This window comes from Chroicocephalus ridibundus, chromosome 20 (assembly GCF_963924245.1).
Source record: "Chroicocephalus ridibundus chromosome 20, bChrRid1.1, whole genome shotgun sequence".
NCBI classification, from domain to species: domain Eukaryota; kingdom Metazoa; phylum Chordata; class Aves; order Charadriiformes; family Laridae; genus Chroicocephalus; species Chroicocephalus ridibundus.
Genome location: NC_086303.1, coordinates 7,595,419 through 7,604,452, shown reverse-complemented (window position 1 = coordinate 7,604,452; position 9,034 = coordinate 7,595,419). Strand labels below are relative to the sequence as shown.

Here is a 9,034-nt window from a genome sequence, read left to right as displayed (position 1 = left end):
TGAACATTCAGATAACTTAAGTTGATGGCCAAATGTTACAATGTTTTCATATTTCATTTAACTTGAGTCCTTTAGCCAGCAAAGTTGTTAGAGCTCAATGAAAGTCTCTTCCTGGGGTAGACTTATTTTTGTAGCGTTCTGAAACACATGCAGTGCAGAATTTCATAAGGCTGAGGTGTGCCATCAGTGTGGTAATTTAAATATATTTAAAACAATGCACAAATCTGCTGCTGCTTAGAACACTGCAGCTTCTAAACCCAGTTTCTTTTACTGATTTAAATTTAAAAAGAAAGAAGTTGTGCCTGAAGTGAATACATTTTTTTTCTTTTTTGCAGCCAGCACCCAGTGTACTGTAAAAGAATAAATACTTAGGCTTTCCATAGCTGTATTGAGACTTTCATCAAGGTGAAATAGTTGATGTCTGTGTGCTTTCTTTTCCCCCCCTCCCCCTGCCCCTCCCTCCATTCCCGGTCACACTTTATCAAGCAAGAAAACGGAATGATTGGTCTAAGTATTACTTTAACCAAAAAGATCAGGAGTTACTTTCTTTGAATAGAGGGCAGTACTGTGTTTTTTTTGGGGGGGTTTTTTCATGTTACCTCTATTCTCAATTTAGGGTTTTCTTCTCTGGGAGATGCATTATCTTTGTAAAACAAACATTGCTTTCTCCAATTTTTTTCTGTTAATGGCAAAGAATGGAAATAGAATAAAGTTTTACTGATTTTGAAAAAAGCCTCATTCCTGGCCCGTCTCTTGCTTCCGGGGGCGCAGCCCCTCGCCGCCGTCACGTGTCCGGAAGCGGCGGAGGCGCAGCCAGACTCTTCCGGCGGCGGGCGATGACGCGTTGCCGGGGCCGGAAGCCGGAAGCGCTGTGACGGGCGCGCGGCGGGAGCGGCGGGCGGGGGCTGCGCCGCGTCCGGCCGAGGCCGCGGGGCCATGACCGAGTACAAGCTGGTGGTGGTGGGCGCCGGCGGCGTCGGCAAGAGCGCGCTGACCATCCAGCTCATCCAGAACCACTTCGTGGACGAGTACGACCCCACCATCGAGGTGAGCGGGGCGGCGGGAGGCGCGGAGCCGCCCTGGGCGGCAGCTGCTGCCGGTTCGTTTGGCTTCAGCGGGCGGGCGCGGGGTGAGGAATCCTGGGAAGACTCTTCCAAGGGCTCCCCGCGTGTCCGCTCCTTGCGTCCCGCGGCAGAGCGCGGGCAGCCAACGGCGGGGACGGAGCGGAGCGGGACGGGTCACGGCCGAGCCGCCGGACTGTCCGTTCCAGTCACGGTGTTGCGGGGAGGGTATTTACGGTATGGTTTTTTCTGTCCAACAACTGAGGAACGCCCTACGAAGAACGTGGTTTTTCTTTTTTGCAAGAAAGGCCGAGGGGGCTTAGAGTAACATTTCAGATGCTGACAGTTTTAGATACTGGTGTGTTTTTGTTGCCCTGGGCTAGAAAAGCTCCTCTGAATCGTTATTTTTCCTTAATAATGCCTGAGGTGGAAAGAAGCAGTACAATGTTTTTCTCTAATCTAAAACTTGCTTGTGTGTTTTGCAGGATTCGTATAGAAAGCAGGTTGTTATCGATGGCGAGACATGCTTGTTAGACATTCTGGACACCGCGGGCCAGGAAGAGTACAGTGCTATGCGTGATCAGTACATGAGAACCGGGGAAGGATTCCTCTGTGTTTTTGCTATTAACAACAGTAAATCCTTTGCTGATATTAACCTTTACAGGTACGATCTAGGTCCTTACCACAGGGAGGGAAGGCTGGAAAAGGCATCAGACCCGTTTGTTGTTAGACCCAGTGAACATTGAATAACAGACAAATACTAAATCTCCCACTTCTTTCAGAAAGTTCTCAAGCTTATCTGCGTTCTGTGTCTATACATTATTAGTCAGTTGAGAGTGGGACAGTTATCTGGGTTGTTGTGTTAATCAAATGATATTTGGAGCATACAGAACGTGATCTCTAAGAAAATGGGTAAGAAGGCAAAAACACAACAGAGTGGAGTTACACATAGACTAGAAAATGGAGTGAACAAAGTTATTAGACCACAGACTGCTGCAGGTCAGAACCCCGAGATACTGCACAGCTTTAATATATATTTCTGTAGCATGCGGTTGTTTGAATACTGAATTAAACCAGCTTTTATATCTAGAAAATAGTTCCTAACTTTTTTTATTTTATTTGTCTTTTAAAAGAGAACAGATCAAGAGAGTGAAAGATTCAGATGATGTGCCAATGGTGCTAGTTGGGAATAAGTGTGATTTGCCCACAAGAACAGTAGACACAAAACAGGCTCAAGAATTAGCAAAAAGCTATGGAATTCCCTTCATAGAGACATCTGCTAAAACGAGACAGGTAAGATGTTTCTGTTCTTGGTCTGACTTCTTCCTGTGTGCTAAATGTACAGTGGTCTAACATTTTTACACGTGCTTTTTTTTTCTTACCTACAGGAGTAAGCGTGTTTTTAATCCATTTGCAATTTTTAGCTTTTTGTTTTCCCAGTCACCCTTAGCTTGAAAGAGTTACGTGTTTATCACTGGGCTAGGCCGGTACAGAGATCACTTTAGACTTGTATTGACCTTCCTTCAGTGGGTCGGGTTCGTAAGAAGAAGGGAGCTTCATCTGCTCTTGCTGAGAAGTGGTCAGGCTGTGCGGTTAGTCATCCCAGACCAGTTCGGTTTTCTTGGCTTCTTAGTGAAGGCCAATTATAAGATTATGTTTACAGAAGGAATTCCCCAGACTGGACTAACAGACTTCTTCAGAGAGTTGCTTTGAATACGTGGCTCTGTCCGGTCAGCCTGTCTTCTACCTACATCAGTGCGGGACGAAGCAGAAAAGGTGCAGTTATTAAGCAGTAGCCAAAGAATTGTAAAAGGGAGGTGATTAGTCAATAAACAACTTGTTTCCTGTCGGGGACCTCTCTACAGTTACAGTTTGCCTTGTTTCTTTTAATGGCCGTAACCCTGCGTGTTTGCCTCAGAGGAAGAGCTAAGAGTGTAAGTGGAGAGTCTTGGACATAAGTGCTAGTTTCTTCCTCTTAAGAACTGTGGGAAAAGTTGGCTATTACTCTTCCTGTAGAAGTATGTCTTTCAAATATGTTAAGGGATCCTGTGATGGAAAGAACAGTGATCTCAAAACCTTCAGGAAAGAAAATACTTTACCTGGATCGTTTGCATTCAGGGTGTGGAAGATGCTTTTTACACACTGGTGAGAGAGATCCGGCAGTACCGGATGAAAAAGCTCAACAGCAATGAAGATGGGAATCAAGGCTGTATGGGACTGTCTTGCGTTGTGATGTGATAAGGTGAGCTGTAATTTAAGTTTTTCATCGGCTCCTTGTTTGTATGTCTTTCCGTTGTCGATAAGCGTGTTTTAGAAATACTTGCTCCCATAGGTGGAGTTCTTCCCTATTATACAGCCCATCAATACCCAGAGATTTAGATCCTACAATTAATTGCTTCTCCAACGATTCTTTTTCCCTCTCGAAGTAGATAGCAAAGCTTAAGAAAAGGAAATTCTATTCACAGCAACCTTTTGGCTGTAGCCTGTGGATTTCCACTGAACTGATAATTGCGTGAATTTCTGTATCATTCTTGTCAGTGTCTCCTTCCTTTGGGAAACCATTTTGACTATTTGGAGAATGTGTAATTTCTCTCTTGTACCCAAGAAACACCTGAACTAGAAAGAGGACTGTGCACAATTCTGCAGTCACCATTTGCTGATAATTAATTGATTTCTGCGCAGCTTCTCTTGAGCTGTGTTCCTCTGGAATATGCACTTTTCAAAGATTAACCAAATAAAATAATGCCAGTAATTAAAATTATGAGTTCCCTAACTGAGTGAAATTCTTTTCAACAGTTACCTAAAATGTGTTGCTCATCATTGTAAAAACAGGTAGACCAGTTCAGGACTTTGTAGTACACCGTTGCACTGCACATCCATCACAGAGGTGGACAGCAGCTAATCAGAGATGCCTTTCTGTTCCAGATGCCAAGAATACATGGTTCAGATGTAGCTGCTGGACGAGTCTCGATGCTACTGTATTGCGTCTCATGCTGATGCCCTGCAGTATTTTGGTGCCAGTGACCAGAATCTTGGTACCAGTTAATTAGCACAAGGTCCTTTTCTGTGCTCCATCTGAAGAGAACATCTATGGCGTCTACCTCCTTGCTCAGCTAATGGAGCAGTTGCATCTCTTGATGTACTGGGTTTCTTTTCTCACTGTGTTATCTGGGTTTGTTAAAGAAGAAAACCAGTCACAAGAAAAGTGAACTTTAGAGACTAAATGCTGTGAAAAAGATGACACTTTACCTCTAGAGTAAAAACTAGAAGTGATGTTTGTCCCCTTTCTTTTGGATTCTGATTTGCAGTGCTGTCAGAGGAGTGGCACTAATCATTGCTTGGCAGGTAATGTCAGGAATGGTTTTGCCACCATGAATGCTCCTGTCACGTATCGGACTGGTATCTGCTCTCTGTGCACCCGTACAGCATATTTCCAACATCTCCTTTGTGCCAGCAGTACCACTTAACTGATCTTCGTTTTCGGTAATAAAAAGGAGATATCTTTCCTAACTTAAGTGCCTGTTTGCTAAGAAGATTTGAAGTTGTCCCCTGTTCCCTTGGGTTGAGAGAAACCCCAAGGACCAGAATTTCTTGGGAGCTCATGGTCTTCTGCAGGCAAGTCTTGCGTGGGTGATCTCTTTGCCTGACAGGATACTAAACCAGGAATTCGTGGTCTGGAAGATCCAGCAGGCACTTGCAAGACTCTGAACTGGCCGGGGAGGGGGGGGACATACTGTGTCTGTTTTTTACTTTCTTTGTAGGTGGAACTGTTTATATTGTTTTTCTGCAGCATTCACATCTCTTCCAAGTTGGACCAAATTAGCTGTTAATTTTTAACATTAACTGCCAACATTTATGGGCAGCTTCTCAATAGTTAATCTCGTAACTGGAGGTTAGTTAGTTTGGACAGCTGTTATTCATCTCTGTCTGTAACTTGCAAATTATTTTACTCTGAATTATTTTCTTACCACCAGACTGTAGACATAGTCTCTTCAAAATGTCTCTCTGTGAAATGTAGTTGGAGAGTCTCCTTGTAGGGAAGGAGTGTAGGATTTCAGGTTCGCTGTATTTGGTGCAGCGGGTGTCACGGACTTAGTGTGTCCAGACTGAGGGGGGAAGGCAATGAGCTGTAACAGAAAACTGAGCTAGTTCCTGATTGCCGCATCCTTGTAAAATGAGGAAGGAAGTGAGTTCAGTGATGACTATGCAGAAGGTGTGTGAAATACTGGTGGGAATCAGCCTCAAAGTACGAGAAAGTTGCTGCATAAGCTGTATGAGTTCTTCCTACAACAAAAGACGGTCACCTCCTGTAATTGGGACATACAAGCGTGGTCGCTGTTGCAAAATTTTCCAGTGTTCCTTGGAATAGCGTGTTCTTCCCTAGTTCTCGTGCTGCTGATACTGGATTCTGTTCTGTGTGGTCACAGCGTATCCTGCAGCAAAGCTGATGGGGTGGAAGAGCAAGGAGCCGTCAGCCAACAGAGGGAGTGTTCAGTCAGTCTGCCCAGCCGGTGTGAGCGGAGAAATTGCGAGAGGCTTAATTTCACTTTGTTGGTGTCAGATTCATGCATCTTATTTTGGAGTTCTCAATTTCAAATGGAAATTAGAAAACAGACTGAGAGAATGAATTGTTCCTTTTAATATTGCTTCCTTCACTACTTGCATTCTTCATTCTCTTCTTGGAATGAAGAGGATCAGTCAGCATCACATTTTCTTTATCCGTGATAATCATTATAAGTACTTTTTGCAATTTATTTTACCCTTAACTGTTGTGACATTGATTGGAATTAAAACCACAGCATTTTTACATAAAACCTCCAGCAACATACACAGTGGTGGGCAGCATTAAGGATTGCATGGGCTGTGACTGGAGTTGAGTTTGTGTGGAGGTGATCGCATGCCTGCAAGTTAAAGGTGTCAGAATTACCATCGCTGCCAGCAGTCCCATCTGTCATCAGCAAGCAGTGTTATTCTTTTATTGGGTGCAAGAAGAGAAGTTATGAATGCATTCTTTGAGCACTGTGGCGGGAGATGACTGTCCGCTTCTAAAAAGCAGACGCACTGTTGTCCCCTTAATAAAATTACATGTGGAAAATGGTAGCTTTTGGGATACACATCTGGTCACATAGACCCAGCATTTTGGAAAGACAGCAATGTGGCGTTTGCGGTATGTTTGAATGGTGAGATCTGGTCATCCAGGTTGATGTATGTTTTTTGATTATTTGGGAAACTTAGGAGTTTCCGTCCTGCAAAGTTCAGAGCACGACTGCCTGCGGCCATGGGAAGCCTTTTGCGGCTGGCGTTTGATGATTGTGTGCCCAAGTATGGAAAACTGTTTCTTTTGTACAGAGGCTGATTGTAATAATTCTTCACATTGCGCTACATGTTCTGGTTGTCATTAAAAACGTACTAGCTGTAACTCCAAAAGTTAGGAATTCTCTGAATTCTGTGGGAACTGGCAAATGCATCTACTTTCTTTCTCTTTGGTGTTCCCTTTCTCTTGGGCTAATACAAATCTTACGAGGGAAGAAGACCTTGTAAGGTCAGTATCCGTTTCACCTTTGGAACCTCACAGGAGGATGCACCAGCGTTTAGGGTGCTGCAGAGGTGACCCACACAGGTGTACTCCCGGCTGCATTATTTAAGGCTCAAATATAGGGAGTGATACAAAATCAGGGTGCTGTATGAGTCACGAAGCAGATGGTTGTAATGGTTTCCAGCTGTCTATGTAAGAGAACCCTGGTTTTGGTGGCAACAGACAGCTGTGGAAGGATAAAACCCCAAGAAGTTTTGCGAAAATTATTTAGAAGATAAGCATAGAAGTTTTTGCACAAGGCACAATCCCTGGAAAGGGGTTTTTGCAGATGTAGTCCAAATGTTGTTATTTAGAACTAACAGCACAAGATGGTGTTAGTGCCAAGCTAACTTTACTATCCTGACTGAGAAGGACAGGCATAAAGAACTTTGGGGTAAAATATTAAAAAAAGGGTAAAGCTAATGTTCAAAAATCACAAGTGCCAATAACTGAAGGAAACGTTTCTGTTATCGTGGACTGAGAACAGCTCTTTAACAAGATAGTGTAACTCTGTGGCTTGTTACTGTTAGTGTCCTCACTCCGTGGTCTTGCTCAAACAACAGCGCTCGAATTTTGTTCCTATTGTCACCAGTAGGACTTCGGGTAGTAGCCACGATGCCTAAACGATCATAACTTTCAGTACAGTTCAATGACTTAGAATTGGATTTCAAGCAGCTTCAGGCCCGTGGGGGGAAGAAGAGGAAATCTGCATTACGTTCTGATCCTGTACGTGATCCCCCTTTACTCCCCAAGCCTCCGGTGACTGTTTGTGCGTAACCTCCAGGGTGGTGGAGAACTGTTGGGATCTGGACTTCTTATCCAAGGGCTAATGTGTTGTTAATCTGTATAATTATTTGCTTTCAATAATGCATCTCTTTGGGTTTGAAGTAAATTATTTTGCTTCTTAAATAACTTTTTTAAAGAATAAACTTTGAATTCTTTGGTTGTTTCTTTTGTGGTAGTGGTCTGGGCACGGGATCCACAACTGGCTACAGAAAGCTTATCACGGTGCTGTCTGCTTTCTCTGTGGGGTTTAGATTCACTGCCCTCCCGTGTGATTGTTATCTGTAACAGGCTGTTACGAGAACCCATTTCACACCTTAAGGACTGACTTTTGCTGCCTACTGGAACAGAGGCTGATCTAAACAGCCCTAGAGAAATAAATCTGTGTAGGAAATTACTCGGGGCAATGTGGGGAGAGAAAAACTTGCTGAGGCTCTTCTTGGTGCAAGGTGCTGTTGGTCAAAGGCATGGCACATCAAGGAGTGACCTTGTGAGTTTCCACGTCCCCCCCTCTCTGTTAATACTTTTCTTCTTCAGGAACTGGAACCATTTTCTAGTGAAACGCCGCTACGCTTCTATTCGGGGAGCTGCCCCTGTCATACGGCTGCTCTGCTAGGTGAACTAGAGGAAGATCCTGCGAAATACCTTAAGCTGCCAAATTTCTGGCATGTTTGGCCTTTTCCCTTTGACTAGACATAGGTGGAATGAAGGCATCTCAGAGATAGAAGTGTGGGGTTTTAGAGCCACTCTGGAACCTCTGGGTGTGAATCACTGGCTCTCCAGCCGTAACTGGGCGGGAAGAGGGCTTGTTTGTATTTAGTACTTGAGTTTAAAGAGGCTTTAGGTGGATCTAACTTTAGCACAGCATACCCAAGCTTTACTCGTATTTCTATCGTGAACCCAATGATGATTTAAAAAGCTAGAGGATCAAGAGACATCTTGAGGAAGATGACTTCTGTACCCTAAAGGTTATTTTTGGTTTCAGATGTGAGTCCCAAGATCTTGATATATCCAGAAAGGTTAGGGGCAGGTACAGTCCCTGTGGGCAGGCAAAAAAAGCAGGAGCCAGTTTTTATTGACCTTAAGTGAGAGAGTTAAATAATTATGTGGTGTGGGGGCTCACAAACCGGGGAATGAGTAAGAACAAGAATAATTCAGGAACTGAGGACTGCCGCCAGCATGAGAGAGGTGACCGGCTATTCGAGATCAAGCCTGACAGCATCCCAGCTTTGCCCTGTTGGCTGCACCTCTGTGTGTCCAGGGAGGAAATACATTTTTTATTCTTGGGGAACATTGGGAAGTGGGGCTAAAACCCTGAATTCTGGAGAATTTCTTAATTGTAACACAGCATGTTTTGAAGTTGTACACATCAAACAGTGATCTTTCAGAGAGAGTTTCTGGATGCTCTGGAAACTGTCTCAGCTGCAAATGCTGCACCGGGTCCCAGCTCCTCAGACTTCACCGACTAGTTGTGCCACAGGCTTCCCGTGCACCTATGGACAAAATCTGTGTCTCATTATTTCTAGCGCTGTATCTTATGCAAGTAACTCTTTCACTTATTCCAGCCGCCTTCTGGGACAAGGCCTTTTCATAGCTGTTCCTAAAAACACAGCAC

General features: G+C 44.1%; 1 protein-coding gene across 1 annotated transcript; it reads left to right on the top strand.

Annotated features, from left to right (window-relative positions):
* Positions 1-793: 793 nt before the first annotated feature.
* Positions 794-7,571, top strand: NRAS (NRAS proto-oncogene, GTPase). The gene is made up of 5 exons (XM_063356789.1): positions 794-1,047; positions 1,547-1,725; positions 2,195-2,354; positions 3,180-3,303; positions 3,987-7,571. The coding sequence occupies exons 1-4, from the start codon at positions 937-939 to the stop codon at positions 3,297-3,299; spliced, it is 570 nt and encodes a 189-aa protein (XP_063212859.1). The 5' UTR covers positions 794-936; the 3' UTR covers positions 3,300-3,303; positions 3,987-7,571.
* Positions 7,572-9,034: the final 1,463 nt, after the last annotated feature.

Coding starts and splice junctions, on each gene's coding strand:
- NRAS (XM_063356789.1), top strand. CDS start 937: ATGACCGAGTACAAGCTGGTGGTGGTGGGCGCCGGCGGCGTCGGCAAG. Junction 1,048..1,546: donor AGTACGACCCCACCATCGAG/GTGAGCGGGGCG, acceptor TGTGTTTTGCAG/GATTCGTATAGAAAGCAGGT. Junction 2,355..3,179: donor CATCTGCTAAAACGAGACAG/GTAAGATGTTTC, acceptor GTTTGCATTCAG/GGTGTGGAAGATGCTTTTTA.